The sequence below is a fragment of the Melospiza melodia genome, chromosome 6 (genome assembly GCF_035770615.1).
Source record: "Melospiza melodia melodia isolate bMelMel2 chromosome 6, bMelMel2.pri, whole genome shotgun sequence".
In the NCBI taxonomy this organism is placed as follows: domain Eukaryota; kingdom Metazoa; phylum Chordata; class Aves; order Passeriformes; family Passerellidae; genus Melospiza; species Melospiza melodia.
In genome coordinates this window covers 65,730,228-65,754,642 of record NC_086199.1, presented here as the reverse complement: position 1 = coordinate 65,754,642, position 24,415 = coordinate 65,730,228, and the positions used below count along the sequence as shown (strand labels likewise).

The window sequence follows — 24,415 nt, the reverse complement described above, 5'->3', positions numbered from 1 at the left end:
TGAGGAGGAAGAGCAATGTTCAAACCAGACTGTGCTGTAAAGACATTACAAAGGATATACTGAGTAATTATCAAGTTACTGCTTTTCACTCTAAGCTTAAAACCACATGGAAGTGATCAGATTTAATACTTAAAAAAATTGACCCTGACCTCTAGCTATATATATAATTCATTAAATATTGTGCAACAATCAAACTACAAGTTTAGAAGTGCTAAGAAGCTGCACTGTCCATGTTCTCAGCATAACGCAGACCTGTGGAGTAAAGTTCTTTGCCAAACACAAACCTCTCAATTTAACAGGTCAAATTCTCTTCCACCCTGAACAGCAATCCCAACTTCATCCATTGCAAGCTTCAAAGTCAGAATTCATAAACTGACAACCTTTTAAGGTCAACTAAGTATGGTCTTGAACAATCTGCCTATTGAATCCCCCCTCCCAACCCTGAGAGCTAGAAGGAATTTGTTTTCACAGGAGGATGGGACAATTTGTGAATGCCACTTCCAATGGCACTTGACAGCGCTCACAAAAAGTAGTTTTGGTACCATGTACCACACATTGCACCTTCACAGAAGGACAGTATTCTCCCAGGGTAAATAAATCCTCCCATGCACATCACCTGTCCCTACCAGCTTCTGCCTGTACATGACTAACACCCACAACTAGACTTTAATAAGCCTTCTAATTCTATTTTCTGGTAGGTGAACTACCTGACATGGGAACTCCCAGAGCTGCCCTCCAGCCAGGAAAGTTCCAAGCAGTAGGATGTTTCATGTGGTGTTCTCATGTTGGATCAGACATACAATCAAGAACAAATACATCAGGTCTCCAAGTGTAACAGGAATAAGGCTTTGTCAAACCTCACTCCCCTGACAAACACTTCCTGTAATGTACTAGAAAAAATTAGGGACCCAACACTAATTTATTTTTTTTTTAGCCAAATAGCCAGAAGTTTTTGTTCTATGTATTTTCACACAGCCTCACAACACATGCCTTTCCTTAAAGAAAGTCAGCAAATATGCAGCAGTAACCCCCCAAGCTTTAGTGGAATACACACAATACCATGCAGGACATGGTCTCATTTGCCAAACGCTGCCATCACACTGTTAGATTTGTTTGGTTTATATTGTCAGGATTCTTTAAACTTTTAAAGATTAGTTATAAATCAAAGCAACATGACTCTTTTTCAACAAAACAGAGAGTCCTACCCAGCTTTTGCGGATGCATCTCATGCAGCTGTATAGACAGACACTAATTCTCCTGGCAACTGCACAAGTTAACAAAACCACATTTACATAATAGGATTGTGTAATAAACTCTTGGAAACCAAAAATCTCAAAGTTAACAGTCAGCTCTTTGTCAATGTTAATGATGTGCATACTTGTGTGCATGTGAGTGGGCAACAATCATCTGCAAAAAGTGCATTAGCATTAAATTTTGAATTTTCTGTGTCTTGCTTGGGTTGCAGATTTAATTGCTTTTTAATACAGGCTTCTTGTCCATTTTCTGAAAAGGGAAATAGAGGGTTGTGAAAAATGAAATGCATCCACAGAATGTTATTGCTTTAGCCAAGTGATTATTTTAAACTGTTTTAATGTTTTGAAAGCTTTGTCTCAAGTAATCAAACACCACTTTAAGGAGGCTGTTCATGATATTTATGAATGCAATTTCTACAGCAATTTATTCTCAAGCTACTAGCTCATCGGGTCTCATGAGTCAAACACAGGATTAGGGTAAATGACTTTCCTGAGATGTCACTTGTGACAGTGCAAGACAGGAAAAAAGGGAATCAAAAAGCTACTGCCAACAGCAGAAATAGGAATTCACTTTCATCAGGAATACTGCCACACCATCATGCCAAAAGAGTCACAATATTCAAGGTTTTGTCTCAGATGAAAGCACAAGATCCTCATTGAATTATAGTCCTGCATTTAAGTGTCAATACCTGATTTGCAGTTTATTGGCACTTTTCACAGGACCCAGATTACAACTTCCCTTAGGCTGTGCCCCATCACTCTCACTGCAATTTCTCTGGAAAGCAAAACAAACCCCAGAGCTGGCACTACCACAGCACTGAGTGTTCACAGAGAGCAAAGCAGTTCTTCTGTGTGAGCTCTCAGGACTCTCACTTTGCCTTCTGGACTTCTATGAACATGTCTCCTCCGAGCAAGCTTGTGTAATGAATTTAGCTACTGATAGTTTGCAAGGAAAAACTGATATTAGGATGTACCTAACTGAAGACAGACTGAAAAGCTTGAGCTTTGGAAGCCCATTTGGAAGCATTTTAAAGATGTAGTAGTAAGTTGTAAAAAATGATGGTGAATCTGTAGAGTGGGAAATTCTCTCTCTCCTGTAGGAATGAGAACTACACCAACACTAAGGACTCCTGCTGCAGTGACAGCTGTACTTCGATGAACCAAACCTGTGCTTCATTTAAAGCCCACTTGGGCAGAACATAGGGGGCATCATAACTCATAATAGCAAATGCTTTTAAATGACAACAGACAAGAGCTTTGTCCTTGCAAGGAATAAACTTTCACAACCTTGGGTAAGCAAGTGAAACTAGGGAAAGCAGCAGCTTTCTCCAGGGCTGACAGAACAGATGGCTAAGGTGCAGCATGAAATCAAGAGGGAAAAAACAGGTTGATAATCTCTTCTGAAAATGCTCCTACTCACACATTACTGTCAGAGAACAAACCTCTCCCTCTCCTTTCTTAGACTGCATAGTGGTAAAGGACCTTGTCTCCCACTTACATCTACTTTTGCACCTTTCCCACTTCTTCTCCACCAACAGAACGAAAACCACATCAGCCAAACCACAGCCATACCATACACCATTTATCACCAGAGGGGGAAAACTGCCCAGGGGAAGGTGACACCAAACTGCCAAGCCCACAAGGCCCAGCAGAAAAACCTAGAGCTTCTCATGTCGCTAAGAGACACTTGCAACAGTCAGCATCCCTTTCAGATTCATCAGAAAATTACAAATAAGCTGGTGTAGAAGACACCAGAGAATTTTTCCCAGTTAGAGAAGAGAGTCAAGCCCTCAGAATAACCATCACAAGCAATAACCACTCCTTTTTGTGTTCTGCACTGGGTGACATACTCCCTCATTTCAGCAGAGCATCCCTGTGTCTCAGCAAATGAAGAGCACTGAACATCCACCTGCACTTTCAGACTCTCTGCCCAAAGGGCAAAGGAAAGGATTTTCACCAGCATGGGTGAGACGGGGCTGGTACAGCATTGCCAGTGAATCAATGTGAGATGAAGCAAAGAATGACAGAAGGGAAACACCTTTTAACATGCAGCAGCAACAATTAGAAGTTTTAAGAGATACTGGTGGGGCAGAAGAAAGGAAAAGTAGGACTCAAACTTCACTATTATGGCCAAAGAGATCTTCCTTTCTACCTCACTGAATTCCCTCTGAAAGTTTCTCTTATTTACTTCTTCTTCTCTTTCTACCCTCCCATGGAAGGTCTCCTAGCCAGATCTGTTTTCTGGATCTTTCATGCAATACTTGGCTAGTACAAATGCTTTTCTGCTGCTTGAAATAATTTTCATGCAGCCTGAGAGTGCCTAAGAAAACAGATGCTGTTGAGCACTTTCTGAGGCTGCAGCAGAGCTACCTCTACCCACAGCAGCTGGACACCAGGCAGAGCTCCCTCCCTGCAACAAACCCTGGCCATTCCCTGGGCCAGGCAGGGGACAAGGGCCTGGAACTGGATCTTGCCCAAGGAAGCAGCTAAACAGGGAGGAGGAAACACCAAGCATTTACTGCCAGGATCACAAGATACATTTAGTGTTCCAAACTGGAAGTGTAAACTATGTAGGGCAAAAGCAAGGTTTAGAAATTGAGATCCAGCAAAAAACACAAATAGGCAATAAATTCAGCTGGACTGAGGATGGATTAATGTGATTTACCAGTCACTGACTCTGAAAACTGACCTCAGTCACTTACATCCATGGAGAGAGAAACTAATGCCAAGAAAAATGAAAGAGAATCCTTGTTTGATCATTGTTGTGAGTTCCAGAGATCAAAAAAGCCCAAACAGCATAATAAATAATAAAAATGAAGTCATAACATCTGTATCCCTCCTGTACTCCTCTGAAATGAAGCACCTATGCAAACACATGAGACTTGTAGAGGACAGAATGAGATCAGGCCAGGTTGAACCATGCACAAAATGTCAACAGAAAGGTTGATGTTTGAAGATGAAGCCACAGAGCAGCAATTTCATAACTTCCTAATGACAAAATGGACCTAAATGCAGCTGATCTAACCACTGGAAAAGCAACAAGCTAAAGGACAAGCTCATCCTACCTCTAGCCAATGCGAATCTTCTTGCAAGAGTAATTTAGCAAGACTCAGCAAGAACTGGTCCACAAGACCTTAATTAAAAAAATGCAGCTGGGATTGAGTGTTCATTAAAAACAGGAAGCACATTTAATGTATAGTTCACAGAAAGAGTGGAAGCAGCCCAGTGAAGGGGAAACCTCACTTATCTCAGCATCAGTTTTCATCCAAAACAACTGAGATAAATTGAATATCCCATTCAGGATAAATCAACGATCTAGAAAGTTTATTCTGGATGCAAAAGACAAGGAAAGGTAAATGTTAAGAGTCATTCTACACTACAGGCTTGCAGAGGCTTTGAAACCACATAGGCTATGTAACACTTGAGTTTTCCTTGGCTTTAGAGCAGAGGTGAGGTTAGAACAGAAAAACATATGAGAGCTGCAGTTACAATAATCCCCTAGAAACAGTAATTAAATCCTCACAGCCTGAGGCCTTGAAATTTAGACTGAACAAAGCACAGCACAGCGTACAGGATAGGGCAAACTGAATTGTCAAGGTATGGTGATCCTTCTTGAAGCCTCTAACAAGGAAATAAGTGGAAAGAAGGACTCTGTGATATCTGCTCCAGTCAGCATTCTTTCAAGCAGGGAGAAGCCTTGCTTGTATTAAGTTATCTTTGGTGCTTCATTGTTTACCTTCTTTAAAGAAAACCCATATTGACATTATATAAAAGGGTGATCTTTTCAAATTTGCCTAGGAGTACAGAACCTACTAGAAGCTGACCTTACTTGTGCATCTAAACATATGTTTTGGAAAAAAAAAAAACACTTCATAAGTTTTGGCTTTCTTGTTGGGACAGAGCCATAGCACACATAAAAGAGACACATTCCTTTCTCAATGTGAAAAGGGCAGAGGTGTGCAGCACCCTCTTAATTTCCTTGGCTTTCTCACTGCATAGTAAAAGTAGAAGGGAAAAGGGTATGGAAAAGAAAAGAAAGAAAAAGCCAAAAGCTAAAGAAGTCTGTTGAAATTATCCGGAGAAGAGACAGAATATGATGCGATTGCAATTCCAGAGACAACTGCCATAATGTAAAATAATGGTTTTGGAGGAGCAGTCCTGCAACCCCTGGAACAGAACAAATTTAAGAAGTCTGAATAATTTTTTCCCCCTCCCATATCTCCCACAACTGAAAAACCTGGGGAAGAGCACAGCAGAGAACTCCACCCTGTTATGCATGACAAAGACTTGTGGTTGAAAAAAGCCCAGGGAGATTTTTCTCTGAAGCACCACTCTCAGAACTCAGGGCAGTGAGGGATGCTTCTGGACAACTGCTGGCAGGAGCCTGCACTCAGGCCAGCTGCAAAGGCATCTTCCCCCTCCTCCCTTTTAATGTGTGAGTTCCTGCTCTGCACCCCAATCTCTGCAAAGCCACGTTTGCTGCTGTGTGCTGCATGTGACTGGGGTTGGCCAAAGGCCTGCCCCAGCTTACACTCCAGAAGCAGACTATTAACCCAGTTCTTGTGGAAACTTCCTCCTCCAGCAGATGTTTAACGCAGTAGCTTCTTTCAAGACATTCCCCCCATCACCTCCTTCCAGTGCAAGGGCTTGGTTCTGGTGTCCAAAGGGAAGGTACTGCAGCCAACAAACACACCTCATGTCAAAAGCATCAGGACACTGCCCCCACCTAGCAAACCACAGGCAGGGAACTGCTAGCAGCATCAGAGAAACTCATGACATATGCTATAAATCATGGCCATAAAATACAAGCAGTACAAATGATATGGTAAAAAAGGCAGAAAGGAAATTCCAGCTCTAACAGCTATAGCACAACCAGAGCAGAAATTGACTCCTTTTCTCACCTGATTGTGAACTGCAGACACCACTAAACTTACACTAAATCTCTGCTGAAAGAAACACACAACTGCTATGAATACTGCCGGGGGGGGGCAATGTTCTTGTGGAGGGCCACTGTCTGGCAATCTCACTGGAGAGAAGAGATGCGGTCCAGAGATGGAAAAGAAAAGAACTTATACCCAGTCTTCTCAGGGAGATGTGTGATTGCTCCTGCCTTTGGGTTTTGAGGGGTTTCTTATATTTGTTTATATTTTAAGCCTAGATGATCTCCTACTCCTCCAAAGTGACACTAAAATAGGAGGACAATTATTACATAGGAGAGATTTACCTGTACAGAGCAACAAAACTTTGTGATGTTTTAACTAGAGATGATAGAGAAGTCTGGATATGGCTTAGTGCAGAGTTCCCCTTGTTAACACATTCAGAAAAGGCAAAAACAAATGTGCGACAAAAAAGCAAGATGCAAAATTTGAAGACAGAAAGAAACCAAAGCAAACAAACAGAAACAAATGGGGAAAAGCCCCTGATTTTACAGGAAAGAAGGCAATTAAAAAAAAAAAAAAAAAAAAAAAAAAAAAAAAAAAAAAGATGGGGGGGAGCAGCACAAGTTTGACTTAATTTCTTTACTTGAAGAGTTTTTCCAACAAAAGAAAGTAGAGAATATGGCGAAAGTGAAATGATGAATGAAAGCACAGAAACAGGAGAAACAGGTTCAGTATGTTTCCTCTACCCTGTATTTACATCAGGCTTTCTGGAAAGATTGACCATATTGCTGATGTACAGATAAGAGGGACACAAACCAAAAGCATTCGGGTACCTTGCTGGGAAATGCATTATTCAAAGGTTAACTCATTGCACAGTGGTTTTCCAGGTGCTTGGTTTCCACCTCAGACAGGCCATACAGCTTGCAGAGGCATCTGCTGGGATCTGTCTCCAAAATATGGGCTCACAACACCACATCTGCACGTTTCCTCAGGCACTTCCAGCCAGCACTCCTTCACATACAGAGTCTTGAATTACATCCACCTTGGCCAGGAAGGCACTCCCTGAATATTTTCTTGCAATTATCAGTCATAGCTAGACCCTGATCTCATATGGCTGCCAACTAACCATCAACTGGGATTTACATATCAAGAGGTTCAAAAGGTAGTCTGGAAAACAAGGAAGAGGCCAGCAGTGGCTTCCACAAACACTGAGTGATTCAATCACACTGCTGTGACTTCAATGAAAAAAAGCAAGAATTTGGGCTCAGGATTGTAAACCTTGGCAGCTAATTCATCACAAAACTGATCAACTGATCGTGTGTGCAGATGAACAGCATGTTACTACCACCTCAGTCTTAATTATAGGAGCTGCCTCTCACACAACAGCAATTGACAAGACCGTGGCAAACTGAGCCTTTCATAAAATGTAATTAGAAAAAAAAAAAAAAGAAAAAAGGAGGAGCATGGCTTAAGCCTCTACCTGTGATGTACAGCTGTGCAGTACTATTTGCACAGTAAGCTCTGCTCTCTGCCACCAGGCCTCATCCTTTATCACAACAGCTGCTTCCATCCTCTCATTCCTGCTGCACCCTCCCTGTCTGAGCCCATCTCTGAAGAACCTTGCTATCAAATCTATCCCAAATGCACCTGTTCCAATCTGAACAGAAAAATTCTGCTTTAATAGCAAGTAAAAACAACAAAGAAAATCAACCTCGAATTTGTTCAGTTTTGAATGGAACATATGGTCTTCTCATTCCCCTTTTTGTGGTTGATCACAGTTGACCAGTTTCTAAGCAAGGACACAACTTCCCTCACAGCACTGCATTCCTGAAGTCACATACTTATTGTTTTCTAATTCTACAGTATGAAATAAAAAAATTAAATTTGATGGTGACTTACTGTAAGGACCCATACAATATTCCCTTGCAGTATTCCCACAATTATTGATTCTTACAAGTATAAGCACAAGTTACCTTGCAGAGCTTTCATTTTAATTGCACATAACGTTCCCTTTCCCTCAAACTAACTCCAAACCACATCCTCACAAACCAGTCAGCCAGGCTCCAGCCAGTATGGACTTTGAAGGTGACTGACAAAACAGTTCAAATTTTAGTTCAGAAAACCTCTGAGGTCTAGAACTTGTGCTGCAGCACAGTTCATAGTCTTCTGTAGAAAACCATAAACACTATTTGCAGTGAAAAAAAACAGCTCAAAAAGTTTTAAAGCATTTTCCTAACAGCCATCACTAAATCAAGGCTGGTGTTTGTTTACTATTCAGCATGAAGGAGGCAGAGGGAAATTACAATCTGCAAAAAACCCTTAAACAAATGGAACGAGTTAGTTTTTAATTCCCACAGGTAACACATTTTCTACCCCTTAACAAAAAACACCAGATCCTCAAAATTATGTCCACTTAAGAGCTCGATAATAATTGCATTTACTGTAGTGCATTAATGCTTTTAGAAGCTTTGAAAGCCTCTGCTTTGAAGCCCCAGAGGATGTACTTCAGCACCAATGACCAGACCGAACAGTGACTGGCTGGTGTACTGCAGCTGATCGACAATATTCAGAAACTATGAATAATTTATTTTCTTCAAACGGCTTAATAATATTTTGCACACCTTTTAAAAGTTGAAAGTTTGGTATTTTTCCCATGCAAAATAGAGATGAGGCATACAACCCAAACTGCCCAAGGTTATTTACCACACCAGTAGCAGTGAGCATCAGAGATGCTCAGGACATGAGAACAGGCACTGCCAAGTGTCCCTGCCTTCAGCCACATTAATGGAAGCACTATTTAATCATAAGATGCCACAGCATATGTCACAGTTGAGACAGCCACAGTACACAGAGTATCACGATACAATTTCAGAAAGCTTCAACTCATACAGAATAACACCGTACCACATCAGAAGGCTTCAGGCATCTATTCATACAGAGCAAACTTACTTCAGAAGGCTGCAAGCATCTGCTTCTCTTGTTCTTTAGCCCAGCCTTTATACCCCTCATGTTCACGCACTGCACCTGTGTGCCCTCTGTTCCCTTTGGTGGTTGGTCAGTGCCCCTGGGCACTCCATGGCTCGTTGCTGTCAGTGCTGCTCACCTGCTCCTCACAGCTGTGCCCATTAGGGATGAGGCTCAGTCACAGCCCCACTCCAATTACCACAAAGTGTGTCCCTACAATGGGGCATATGTATCAACAGGAGTTCTGAACCCAATGCTGCCACTCACCAGGTTGTGACCTCCCTTAATAGCCCATACCTGTTTTGACATCTGAACTGAACAGAGACTCTAAAAGCACTTTATGGCACCATACTCTTCATACTTGTCCCCCTGCTCATTCTCCAGGTTTTACCGTTTGCATAGACTCTATATTAGAAATAAACAGAAAATTATTCAGCTTCTAATTTGCATTGCATGTTGATGTTTATGTAATTGAAAACCATATAATTACTTTATGTTTTAACATCCCTCATAAATATGGATTTTTAAACACAATGCTTTACAGCAAATTAGCACCAAAAATCTGGTAACGTGAGATGGGAGCATGAGTTACTTTGCCAAGCTCAGGGAGCAACATGAACATTAAATACTGGTGTGATGTCTCTCATCACTTCACAATTTTCAGCAGGCTGAAGAAAAGCCACTGCAGTTCCCAGCTTTGCAAGGAAGCCTGATCAGAGTCTGGGACACAAGACTGAATGCAAGAGCAACAGAGAAGGAAAACCTAGAATTCGACAGCCTCATCCTTCACACATTTACAGGTACTGAAATGTTTGGCTGAGGATGAATCTCAGCTTAATCTAAAGCCTGGCAAGAAACTTCCTTTTTCATGATAATCCACATACTCCTCAAGTTTCATTTAGTTTTAGATCAGCCAGTATGAATATTTCCAGTTTTTCTGGAACCTTGGCTGGCAACTGGCTTGGGCTTTAAAGCCATCCTCAAGCAATGCGTGCTCCAGTGAATACAGCACACTGGCATGGCAACTTAAGTGTGATCTACAATAAAGAAACAAATGCCTTCAGCTGCTTCCATTCACCTGTCTGGGACCAGCACGTGGAAGGAGTGGGCATGAAGATTGGTAAGACCTGGTAGATACACTTTGACATTAATATCACCTCAGTGATTTGGTATCCCCCCCAATTCAGTTTTCCATACCTTTATTTCTCCTATAGGATCATATAAAATCATATTTTCTGTAAGGCAGAATAAAACCGCAGCTATGCTAGCACAGTGAAGTGAAGCCACTTAGAGAAAAACAGGAACCACCCTAAACAAGGATTTCTCAAAGTAATAGACATAAACTGCCAAGGTCTGTTGAGGTCCTGCACTCATAGGATCACCTGCACTTCTAGGGACAATTCTGCATTTCTACCTCCTCTCCTCCCTACAAACCAAATGCATTGCAGCAGCACAGATTTCAGCTAAAGGAATCTGGCTAACCTGGAGCCACTGACCTTGTTGTTGAGCAAATGTCAGTAAAACTTCTCAGCAGAGCCTGGTAACCCTGCTCTAGGGGATTGTCTACACTGAAAACATATTGCTTTAGGGCAATCACATAATTGGCTATGTACTAAACTGCTACACAGTTGGAATGGAGACCCTTTTACTCTGGCCATGTTGGCTCTGCTTGTGGCTTTAGCTTTGTGTAAGAACAAAACTACAAGCTCTGCCAGAGCTCATATGCCAGAAATTATTCCTAGATATAACTGAATTAGTGAAAATATACAGATTTTAACCACATGCAAAACTAGTTACTGCTGGGGATAGAGTTGTAGCCTGACATTTTAGGAGCCACATCTTCCAACTTTACTGTTGGCAGCTGCAGGTGGAAAAAACCAACCAAAACCTAAAAACTACCCCAAAGTTGGACACACTCAAGTAGCTGAGATCTGTTCCCCACCCCTCCCTCCCAGGTATATGCAACAGAACTGGTCTTCTTGCCAATTCCAGAAAAAAATTGCTGCAGAAAGAACACAGTCCAACTTGTAAAAAGAAAGAAAGGGACAGTGGTACTCTCTGCCTAAGTCCCAGTGCAAACTGCTGAATGCAGCCACCTTCCTCAGTAGTTCATCTTGGGAAATCATTTCTAACCAGTGGTTACACGCATGACAATGCCAGACCAAGATTAACAAGGGCACTTAAGCATAAATTAACCTCACACTTTCTGCTGACCTGGTTAATGCACTCAGGTCTCAAAGCTAGATTTAGGCTAAAGCATTATTACTACCAGAGATTAATGCCACTAATCAGGCTAAACAGCAAGGTTTTACTAAAAGTGCAAGGTTGATGGGGCCAGACCTGGTGGGAGAGCCATGCAGAGCAGCTCCCAGCTGGGCTTGAAAGTAGAATTACAGGCTGGGGCAGGCCAGTGATGAATGAGGGTTAGAACATGAAACAGAAGACACAGCCAAGCCAAATCCCACTCTGCTACTGAGAGTGTCTCTCCAGTACTTAACCCAGGAAACCTTTGTGGAGGCTCTTCCATGACAAATGTTTGCTATGACAACTCCCATTTTCCAACAAAAAACAGGTTGCCCCTGTACTGAAACTGCAACAACAGAAGGTTTCATTTTAAATACAAATGCTATAATCATTTTCTACAGCAACTATAGAAAACACATTTGGTCACCTTACCTGGTGATTTTGGAACTGATTTTGTTTCACAGCAAGTCAAAGATTAACATCTGTGCCTTTTATTTGGATTTCCCCCAGTGGCAGCAAAAAGACTTGGGTCTGGCACCTAGAGTCCAGCAACAGGAGCCTTTTGCACCATTAGATCACATTGACATAATGAAAAGTTAATGCAATTCAGCAGCCAGGGCATGGCATGACATGCCAATACATACAGTGTATTTCAAACACCAACATAATGTTATAAACTTGTGGAAAATGTATTTCACAGGAATTTATTTATTTTTACTAACGAGATCTCAAGAGAATTTAATGAACCTCAAGATCAATGGGGAAAAAGAATGTCCTTTATTTCACACTGGTCTTCCTCAAGTGTAACATTTTATAGCCTGTTTTTGAAGTTTTGAAGCACAGGCAATGAAACTGGATATCCATGTCATCACCTCTTTTGGGAACTTTTAATTAGACATAAATGCCACAAAGTGAAGGTAAGAATATCTGGACACAAGCATTCAGAGCTCACATTTCATCTCTGCACAGGTGAGAAGACCCCATGCCTTTCCAGAGTCAGTTCCCAGGTCTTCTCATCAGCCACTTGATGAAAGAGAAGTATCCCTGCACCTCCTGTTTTTGCAAGTAGCCTGAGAACTGCAATTTCAATTCCAGCAACAAAAAACCCAACCAACCAAAATTAAAAATCATGGTATTACACTAGAAGTCCAGTGAGGCATTCCAGTGAGACCAGCACTTCCATGATGGGAGTAAGGTGTGCCTTGAGGGAAGGCATTTTGAAGTATACCTGTCTAAAGAACATACTTAACACAAGCTGGAAGCGCCATGGTACTTCTCCATCCTTACTATCTTCAAGGAATTGCTTTCAGGTCAAGGTGATTGTTGCCAGATCCTATTCTTCTTCCCCATTCTCTCTGATAAAGCTGTTGGTAAACATGGTGACTCCCAGTGACACAACAACCCATCCAAGATTTGATCTAGATCATAAAACTGATTTTTACAGTAGCCAAGTCATCATCTGCTGGTAAATCTGACTTGAAGTCATCAAAGGTGAGCTGAGCAGGAGATTAAGTAGAGAGTCTGGACACCTCCCAGATCTAGAAACACCTTTTAAACTAAGTTTGTTGCCCATTTGAAGACTTGAAGTCATTGCTTGTCTATCATCACATTACAGTTGCCCTTAATAGAACATCTGTGCTCCAAGCAGGGGCAGCATAACATTTTGGCAGCATGTCTTTTATTACTCTGCCAAAATGACAGGCCTGTAGAAGCAACATGCTGGCCTACAAGGAGACTATTCCTCATCTACATTTGCCTGTTCTGCAACAAAACCTTGTCATACTCACAAGCTCAGGGAGCTGAGAGGCATAGAAACTCAAATCCACTTGTACCAGTGGAACCTCTCCCTGAGGCCCCCACATCTATTTTAAACTGCTTTAATTCCAAAGCCTCCATGCACAGAGAAGTAAGAGTTCCTCTCTCAATCCAACTCAGAAGATACCATGTTTCTGAATGAGTCTGGGCCCATCTACAGTTGGTTATTATCAGCTGTTCTTATCAAGTGATCAACAATCCATTTTACAAATGACGGCCTGCCCTGGGAGGCAGCACAGACCACAGAGTCCACATGCAGTCAAAATTAACAGAGATGAACTCACCCATCACCTGAAAGGTCAGTACCAGCCACATGAACACCTGCCTCCAATAGCTCACCCTACCTGTTAGACCCCATGTTCATCCCAAATAGATGGATACATTTTTTCCATGACAAGAACCCTCTCAAATAAATAATATTTTGAGGAGAAAAAAAAGGGAAAGAAGAGGAAGCATGGATTCAGGGAATGGAGAAACATAGGAAAGAAAAAAGTCACAGCTAACAAAACCATTTCTATTAGTAAGTATTACAAAAGAAGGATATTAGAGAGCTAAATATGGTCAGGCAAAGCCTCCATTTAATAAAACATTTGGTGACATTTTATTTGTGTCCTTCTTTATGCTTCTGCTTCTATTCAGTCTGCCTCTGAGTATTAAATTCCTGCTGCAGGCTGAATCTGGGCTAAGATTATGCACAATAATTGCAACTTGAGCTTCAGTTTACAGAATGAGACAATAATGAGTCAGAGACTCAATAAAACTCTGTATACAGACAGGATCAGACTACAAAGCCTTGGGATGTCTAAGTGATGCCATAGCATTTGGGAATTTCAGAATTTCAATTTATCATGTGCAAAGGGCTGTTTACAAGCTCCATACAGAGCAGGATGTTCTGGGAGCTATCTGTGCTTCATAAACTATGTTTTGTGGTATTTCATTGAAATTTAGAGTACATGTATTCCACTCAGCTGTCAGTTCTAAAACCCACTTTGCATTGTGACTAAATCATGCAAACAGTTGTAATGGCCTTGGGGTTTACTTCTACAGCCAGTCCACTTCCAGCTTTGCCTATAACTTAATCCACAGAAATTATCATCACAGAATTCATATTATCACTTAAAGATTCATTTTAGGAAGTTATCATTTTCCTCTTATTCGACACAGGGTCAGATTTTTTACTTTTTACTACAGGTTTTATATAAGCAATTTATTTATAAATGCCCCAGTGAAAAGAACAGACTTCTAAAACTGTGTATGCTTCTAAATCTGTTTTAGAATACTGGGGTATATAAAAATCATAATGCAAATTCAATGAAAAGATACACAAAAAATAAAAATAGGAGATATCCACATGGACAGCAGTGGACATTACGAAATAGAACAAGAATTAACTTCTGAACACTTGCAAAACATTTGGTTTATAAGTTGACCACAATAGTACTGTTTACAAACAACTGCAGAGCTAGAATTTCAGGAATATAACTTAAGAGCCTCTCTTTAGAGCAGCAGACAAAGTGAATACAGACTAGCAGCAATAAAACTCCCTTTCCTAGGCAACGGGGTTAAAGCTAGTAAAGGTATTTAGCAACTTAGATGGAGAAAAAAGAAGGGCTGTGAAAGAAAAATGGGTTTGAATTAAACTACCCAGTATGCTTTTGTTAGCATTGAAGTCTTCTAAACTAAAACTACAAAAAGGAGGAAAAGAACCACCGTGAGGACACATTTAGATTTAAAAAACCCCAAACTAATTAAGAGAATAAATTAAACACAGTCCTAGAGCTGAACAAATTTATATGGTTTTTGGAAGATACTGAAAAAGAGTAATTCCTTCCAGATTGAGTGGATGCCTGTCACAGAACAGGAAATCCCCCCAGCAACAGGTAGGCCTAAGGAGTACACCCAGAGTAGATGCTATGAATGATTAACACTGTCAGCTAAATAGAGGCATAGGAGAAAAGTGTGTCAGGGAGAGAAACTTTCCTCTGAATTGAGATAAAAAAACCACAGAACAGGAGCAGAAATTTCTAATCACTGCTGGTTTTGTTAAACCTGGAGTAAAGCCCTAGAAAGAACAGTTCTAAAGTAATTCATGTATTTGATTGGTGTGGATAATCCAAGCAATTATAACTTCCATCCAATCCCAAAACTCAAGCACATGCTTTGATGAATATATCACATTCCAGATTAAGGGAAATATTGTGCTATGCTACTTCACTGCAGGAAAACTGAGATGAGCTGGAGTGATTAAAAGAATTGCTCTGAAGTTCATCATGACAGTGACAAGAGCTACAGATAACTTCTGTGAGGAATTAGACAAGAATTCTTTGACTTGCTGCTAAATTGGCACTTTTTAATCTGACACGTTCCTCATGACACACAGACCTTTGTAAAATACACAACACTCAGCTACAAGTGTTAAGGAGAAAGGAGGACAGCAACATCCTCCAAAATTTGATCTTCTCATTTTCACAACTAAATCATGGGGCCCTCCCTCCTGTCAAATGAATCTGCTCTTATTTGTGACTAAAATTAATCTTTATAAATGCACGTCTTCAGGTTCATCTCAAATTGCAGCATGTTAGCAAAGCTGTTATTCATCGAGGATGGCACATTTTTGAAGTGTTCCATGTCAAAGCTGGGTCAGTACTTTTTCAGTAGGAGGCCACATTCCTGTTTTCCTTGTCTGCAGAGTGACCCTTCTTGACTGAAAGGATCCTTACGCATGGAGGAGTATCTGACACAAACCAAACTGATACACTACTGGAGCTCTGCTAATGACAGCAGGATAAAGGAGCCTTTGAAGTTCATGGAGGAGCAGGAAGAGGTGATAATTTAAAAAGCTTGTCAGTATACCCAAGAGCAGAAGGAGAGCAAAGTAGCAATTAATAATTCACACTTCTATTTCCCATGTTGTCATAGTATCTCAAAACAGTTTGCAAACATTGATTAAGTCTAATGGCATGCCCCTGAAGCAGACAAGCACGGCTGAAGCTCTATTCCTACCAGCCAGGATGGCACTCCAGGAGCATTTCCTTTAGCTGATCTATGCCCTCTCTTCCCCATCTGTTAAATGGTGATAACAACACTATCATGCAGTGGTTCAGAAGCTTAGTGACTTCTAAATCAACACATTTACAGATAGAAAAACAGCACACAAGGACAATCTCATATGTCAGATTACACTCAATTACACTGAACTAAAGCTACCACATTTGACATAACACAGTCAGTGGGAAGAAACCCCTCTATCTTCATTTAATAACACCCTACAGATTTGCCTTGCTCTGTCCCTAAGTACCCACGGCAATTGAGTTCTAGTTAATGACCACGATACTTCAGTACTGTGTGAACATGAACACATTGCAATTACAGTAATTAGATCTGCTGTAGAAAGAATTGTGAGAAATTAAGGACTGTCCACAGTAGCATCTAATTCCCAATTAACATAAAGTAGTTGCTGTGTTTGCAAGCCAGGACAGACATACCCATAGCTGCAAGCTCCAGAGGGAATCATCATTTATATTCAGATGGAAAGTTGAACACATCACACTGTTTTAATCCTAGCTTTGAAAGACAGGTACCCACACATTGTCCACTTACAGATGGTGAAACAGCAATTCAGGGAGGCTGAGCTGCCAAAGGGAAAAGCCAATTACACAGGTTCCCCACAGCCAGCATTTCACTTTGGGAACGCCTCATTCCCAACCCCATACTTTGACCATTTGTTTTTTAAACTAGCCCACAACCATGGCTGTTCTTGTCCTAATGGAGAGAGTTTTTTCTTCCTTGTTTGGGTCTCTTTCACACATATAATCAGAAAGAATTATTTTGCTTACCCTCTTACTAGTCTAACATTTCCAGAAGGACCAAATATGAAGACAAAAGTAACAGCTTCATGAAATACAGCTCTTTTCTTCTCTTAAGCCTGACTGTCAGTTCCAAAAGCAGATTGTCATGACAACAAACAACCTGGAGGCAATCCAGCCAATTAATCTGCAGAGGAAGCAGTCATCCCAATCTAAGAGAATAGCACTGCTGTTTTAAGCTTCAGAAGCCAAAATAAAAAAAAATAAAAAGAGAAAGCAAAAGAAACCTGACCACCCACATGAATGTGATTAGGCTGCCTTAGACCTGTAGTGAAGAACAGCCCAGTCCTGGGCACGTGCTAGGCCCTTGGCAGCCCTTTCATCCCGCTCCTGACAGAGCAGGGGCAGGCCAGCCCCTCTCCAAGGCTCTGCTCCCAGCACAGCTACATTCCCAGGCTGTGATGTAGCTCAGCACCCAGAAGAGTTAGCAAGGTGACCCCTCCAACCTTTACATGTGGAGCCAAGAAAAGAGCTCACAGGTTAAGCAGAGGTGTGACACAGAAGAGTCTGTCACACACCACTGCTATAAACCCCCGTTTTGTTAGCATTGCTTTTGTATGTTTTTCCTCTTCCTCTGTGAGTTGTCAAGAATATTTGTCAGCTCAGAATTATTTTTTATCAGCATCTTAAGCTCAGGATTATTTTATTTTCCACAAAGGACTAATACATCAGTGCAAGTAGATAGCAATTGTCCTTCAATTTCACTAATTACAACTTCCTTCATATGCTGCTTTATCTCTCTTCATCTGTCCTGCTTTCTACAGGCTGAAGCACCCCACATCTCCCCTGAAAATATTCACCATCTCTGGCATTTTTTCTACTCCGGCTTCTTGCTAGTAACTCACACATTAAAATGTTTAGCAAAAGATGCCCAATATACACTGTTTGTTAACCTCAAGTCATTCATACATACTTCTTGTTTTATAAAATACTGTGGTATGAAGTTACAGAAAACAAAACTGGGAAACACTACCTGTAGACTTATATGATAGGTTAAAAAGAATAAAAATGTCACTGTGTTTTAAGATTCTCCCAAGACTCAATACACAAAAATTTTCAAATAAAAATTTGCTTCCCTGTCTTCCGGAGAAGGGTAAGAATAAATGCTTTCATTGTAGACATGTCCTGCAATTAAACATCTTCCAGAGGGTAACTGAGCAATGAAGATCTAAAGCTTTAAGCATACACAAGATTTACTCATCTGGTAAACAGACAGATTCACTTCCAACTCAGGTTTTACTATCAACCTCCCCCCAGGTCCAATCCATCTGCCAGAAGGACTAAATGGATTCCCAGCAACTTCAGTGAGCACTGGATCACAGATTACAAGTGCTTCCTGCAAAAGTGTATTTTTACTACCTGAGAAAGATACCACTCGTCTGAGCACTGAGAATGCAATGTATGCATGTGCACACTCTCTACACATTTCTCTCTCACTATCTGCAGTGCTAGCCAACACAGAGCAAGACAATAGAATCGTATCTGCTGCTGAGCCTGTTCTGTGTTGAGCTGGTATAATATTGCAGAGGAGAATAAAACCCCTGTACCTACCTTGAGGGCTTTCACAGCTTTCTTCATCGCTGTTGTCTTGGCAGTTATTTTGACTGTCGCACACAAAGCTTTTATCAATGCAAAGACCATTTTTACAGTGGAATCGGGCAGTAGAGCAAAGCAAGGGATTTGCTGCTGCAAAAAGAGAAAGTGAGACCTTTCATTAGGAATTCTCTTGCTCAGGCAGTTAAATAGCTGATAAGCATCAGCCACAGGTCACAACTCAACAGCTGGTCAATTCCATGGGTATGTGGGAGTAACTTGGCAATCAAACCAGCCCTGGCTCTCTAACCAGGGTGAGCTGAAACTTCTAAATTATGCAAGATTCATCACAATTAGCAGAGATTTAGCCCACCCACAGTTGTGATAAGCCTTCTGTTCATTTTCATGAGAGCCCAATCATGATCACTGTTCCACATTTGCTCACACTGAAGACATATGGAGGGTAGAACTGCCTACCATAAACACTGCCTGTTGATTCTCATTACAGAAGGCTCAGTTTAGCTGAAGTTTCCTATTTTAAGACAACAATTTTGACTGAGAACTGCCAGGCAGTGGTTTATTTACCTCTGATTCTCTTCCCCATTCTCCTCACTATTTTGAATTGATATAACAGCGATACTGAAATCTCTCAGCCTCTCACTGCTTAAATTTCAACTCCTTTTTAAGGAACAATGCCTACACCCCTCATATATGTCATATATAACCATATCCTTCAACACAGTCATCACTTAGCTGAGATATGCATAATTTAGCTGGTTTTAATATCTACTCATAAATCAATCTCTGTCCTTTAATACTTTTTGGCACTCTTCTCTGAACTCCAAACATTTTTTGGTAATGGGGTGACTGAAATAGAATGCAACTTTTCAACTGAAAATTTTAAAAAGGCTGCTTAGATGCCCTGTTTACTTCAAGCGGCTTCTTTACCACAACAACAAAGGGGATTTGTTTCCAAATACTAACTGGCTTCCACTTTTTTGGCTTTAAAGTAAAAGCTAAATTTAAAGAGTTTTAAAAAAATAAATAAATAAATACAACTTTAAAATCTGTCCTGCATATAATCTGCAGGAAAAAATAACAAACACTCCCAATTTCTCCAGTTCCCCAAAAGCTTGTTCAGCACAAACATGCTAAAACTCCTTTGGTTTGAAACTCCTGCACGCTTGCATACCACATTGATTTCTGAAGTCACCTCAGAACCTAAATGGTTGATCCTCTTCATAAGCAGTAACTAGACATTTAGACATGCTAAAAAACACCAAGTGCCTCACTGGCATAGAATAATGGAGAGATCAGTAGCATGTTATCATCAGCTTTAAGGTCCCATTAGAGCTACACATTACAAGCTCAAAGGAAATTGTGTCATTCCTAATGAACTCCATAAGCTGGTGCACTTTCAGTTGAGACCTGCCACTTGTCAGTCCACCACCTTAAGGATAGTCAAAGCACTTTTGCCAAATTTTATTTTTAGTCCACGTGTTCAAACGTAACCAAGAGTAATTTCTTTAGCCTTCAATGCTTCTCTGGCTTCACTTTTTCCTCAGAAATACTGACTCTTTGCCACAGCCACACAGTCCTTGAAGGGCCCAAACCAGACTCTCCAGGACACCAACAGATGCCACCTCGAGAGGGTCACACTGTGGAAGCACACCAACCAGAAAGGCAAGTCCTCCACAAGCAGACAGTGACAGATCATGCTAAAGATTGCCCCTTTTGTTATCTTTGAAAGCTGCTGTCTGTTGTCCTCCTCCTGACCTTTAAAAGTCATTGAAAACAAAACCTCAGCATGCCTCTGACAGGAGAATGAGCAAGTATTTTGCTGCAAGCTTTCACCTAGAGACCCATGCTTTTACCAGCTCTTGATAGTAACAGCAGAGCTGCTGGATTCAACATAACGTTTCCCTACTGCTCTGCTATATCCCTGCTAGACTTACAGATACAAATGGATCTGTGTAGCCACATGCAGAGGGTTTAGCCCAAAACAAGCAGTACTTCAGATCATCTCTCTGCTACAACTTCCCTGCTGCTGCACATTGGCAGGCATGTCTGGCTTCAAGAATCTGCCTCTCCTTCCAAGAACCTGTTTCACTAAATATACCATTATTTGCTTTTTTTGTTGCTTGAGAACACGCATAAACAGAGAAGCCCAGATGCACTGATGACCAAATACATCATATTCTTCAGTGACATGAAACAGGCAAATAAAATGGAACAACTCAAATTATATTTAATATTTGTCCAATCTGAGTTACATCTGAGTACAGAGAACGTGTTCAAAGCAAACATGCAGCTTAAAACTAATTTCAGGGGCTTGGAGTAACACACAGGCATCATATACAAAGCAAGACTGAGATGGACCTGAAAAAAACAAAAAAAGGCAGACTCATTTTCATGAAGTGAAAAACCAAGGATTGTCTGGGTCGTAAATGACAGGGAGAATATTTGACTCGGAAATGGAAGGCTACTGTTTCCTTTCTAAGTAGCATCAATTAGTTGAAATAAGCAGCAGTGCCCTCACTTGCAAGCAGGCTCCCACTTACTGCAGTTCTCCTCATCGCTGCCGTCGGGACAGTCCTCGAAGCCGTTGCACCGGAAGCGGCCAATGATGCAGTGGATCCCGCTGGCACAGGGGAAGAACGTGGCACCACATTTGGATTTGGCTTTTGCTGTGAGAAGAGACAGAAGTGGGCAGAGGTGAGGAAAACAATTTACAATGGCTAGAGATCCTATTGTAGCAGTACAGTTAAGGGTGCTCTATGTAGTGCTGTTGGCACCGATGTTAGGTGCCTTACAAGCAAATTAGTGTCTTTGTGCAACTAAGAAAAACAAGAGACCCTCATAAAAAAATTTTTCAGGCTGCAAACACAAATAACACTGCCTTTATTCAACGTGATTGATATAAAACTGGGTGCAAAACAACCACTGTATCTCATGCTGCACAGCAGAGCTATTTATAAAACATTAAATACTAACAATAGCATCAAAATGTGTTTAACACGTGATTACAGCATCTCACAATGATGAGATTTTTTTACTCATCATTGTGAGATGCTGTAATCACTTGTTACGCATTTTTCACTTTACTTCACAGCCACTTTTCATAGCAAGAAACACTGCCCTCAGCCATAGTAATGCAGACAGGTTCCACCATGATGCTCAAGGCAAGCACCAGTTAAGTACTGTGGTATCATATCACCAGCTGAGAACAAAACAACTCCCAACAAAAAAAGCAGTTTTACAAGACAAATGGTTACATTTTTGCTTTTTTAAATTATCTTATTACTTGATAGACCACACCACAGGACACTGAAGACTTTGGACAGTCCGCTCTAAAGCAAAGGCAGTCCCTGCAGGAAGGTGTGTATGCTGCAATGTGGTAACACCACTGATGGGAGAACATCAGGGAAGAAGCAAGATCCAGAGCTTGTTGGCCTTTTAAGCAAATGTTTCCTACTCCTACACCAAATCTAAGACATGCTTACAACTCACAGGTACCACAGCAAGGGGCAAGATTTTTAATGTGGCCCTAAGGCACATCAATACACCAAGCTGCCCAGTTTTACAAAGCCAGGACAAAGTCAGGTCCTATCAGTGTACAGACCAAAAAAAAAGTATATCTAACAGGGATAAACAGCATTAATTTGGAAGGAATCCTCTCTTCCAGGATTAGCTATGTCCATCACTCAACGGAGCGCATATAAATTGTTTTAAACCACAACTACAGTAATTCTCACTTGCTTTAGTGTCCTCTGAAATCAAATTCTTGCAGTTCCTCTCTTACGTGTTTTTCTTCATTTTATTAGTAGTTTTCAATTAGAATCATGAAGTAATTATGATGAAGTAAAATAAGATGTATCACTAAATTTCATATATTCAACTACCACTTTTTCTGAAGACTATCCAAGGTCCACTTGGGGAAAAGAAAGCGAGCCATTACTTTGCAGAAAAAGATGATAAATTACCCTGAAGTAGCCACTGTGCTTCACACCTCTGGCAATAGAAAACCATCAGCAGAGACATTTGAAACCCCTGCAATTCTTCACACAACTTCAAAGAGCAGCTTCTGTGTTAGAATTCTAGGACAGACAGATCTCAGCTAAATAATTTAATAACCTCGAGGTGTGAGGCAACATCATACCCCCAAAAATCTTTAAACAAAGGCAGCAAAACAACCTCAGCAACAGATTCAGTGTCATCAAAGCAAACAGTCCGTACTAATGCACTAACAAGCCAGCCAAGATGCTGCTGGAAGAGAGTGATAATAGCACACACACGTGAAGAGGTGCTCAATGTTTCACATGTTGTGCTTTTGTTGCTGTTTATCTTTCTATAAGAGTTAACATCTTTCTGAAACCCTACAGTGAACACACTCCAAGTGCTTCTGGACAACTTAATTTAGAGACGCATTTTGAGCCAGAACGGTTCCAGAGGGGACAAAAGGAAGAAGTTCCAAGAGTTTCAAGAAGGAGAAGAAATAAGGCAAGAGGGAAGCAACTGTGCTTTTGCCTCTGTTAACATTTACTGTTACCCATTTCTCCAAGCAGGTTTACTTTTGTCACTTGGAGTCTGAATTCAGAGACTATCAACCTTCTGGCAAGCCATACTCAACGATGCTCTTTGTCCTCTTTGAAAATCTTGACAAATTAAGGCTTCAAAATTATTTACTTTTAACATTTCTAGCATGGACCATTCTCTTACTCTTGTAGCCTGTTCTTCCTGACAGATTTCAGACCGTGAATTGTCAAAACCAGAGCCTCTGGCCCTCTGAAGAGGTGATGTGGCTGCACACTCCTAAGCAGAGTGAACATGCGGTGAGCTGTGCACGAGCCCCGTTTCAGGCATGACAGGCACAGGTCACAACATCCTCGGCTGCTCTGGCCCCAAAGGGTACAAAGCACATCTGGGACATTGCCTTGAGCTACCACAGTAAAGCCATAAGTAATATTTAATGTTTGGACACACCTGGAAGAAAATCATGCTGGAATAACCAGAAACAAAGTTAAGAATTCCTTCTTCTCTACAAAGCATACAGATATCCCACCAAAAAAGAGGGAGAAACCGTTCAGGACAATTATCTAATGTATTACTTAGATAGTTATATAATGTTTAGGCAAATATTTTATCCCCAGACATCTTTCTATCTTCTCCTCCTCCTCCAGAGACAGCAGACAGAGCACAAGAAAATTCTGTTTTACAATAACTGTTCATAAAAAAACCCACATACTAGTAACCACAGACCAAAAACAAACAAGGAACTAAACACCTTCAAATTATCTCTAAGTTTCCCTTTTTGATAGTCCACTGATTTTATTTTTTTTTTAACTGGAGAGAAGGAAAAAATAACAAACAAAACTCAAATTTAATTCACTATACTTGCAACAGACAAGATATATAAACCAATCCCAGTTCAAACTCATACTAGAGACCGTAGGAATATAAAAGAGCATTTCAACCACCTAGGTGATTCACGAGTCAGTCAGTCGCTTACTAGACACATGTCTTGCTCCCAAAGAGAACTTAGTTTTCCAAGTTCCAATTCCAGACACAAAATGCATTTTTCATATGCTGTACACAAATGCAGAAAAAATTAGAAACCAGTAAAGGCTAAGTCCAAGTCACGTCCCCTGACTCTGGAGAACTCCACTGAAGATTTTCAGCTTTATTTTCAATTTGACATCCTTCTTGTCCCCTGGCATAGTTTTCCCAAGGTTTTCAAGTGTTTTTTGCTCACTGCTCATAAAGTTCCTATGGAAAGGACAATAATTTCTTCCAGAGTAGAAACCTACCTTCCCATTCTGCAGGATCTCTGGAAATACTCTAAACACAAAGGGCTATAATT

The 24,415-nt window shown here is 40.8% G+C and overlaps 1 protein-coding gene across 3 annotated transcripts in view; it reads right to left on the bottom strand.

Annotated features, from left to right (window-relative positions):
- LDLRAD3 (low density lipoprotein receptor class A domain containing 3) overlaps nucleotides 1-24,415 on the bottom strand; it is a 107,493-nt gene that overhangs the window by 32,210 nt on the left and 50,868 nt on the right. For all 3 annotated transcript variants that reach the window (XM_063158795.1, XM_063158796.1, XM_063158797.1), the window contains exons 3-4: nucleotides 21,117-21,242; nucleotides 18,574-18,708 (exon numbers count right to left, since the gene is read on the bottom strand). In XM_063158795.1, the coding sequence (XP_063014865.1) occupies nucleotides 18,574-18,708; nucleotides 21,117-21,242 (261 nt within the window). The remainder of the gene's footprint in view (nucleotides 1-18,573; nucleotides 18,709-21,116; nucleotides 21,243-24,415) is intronic.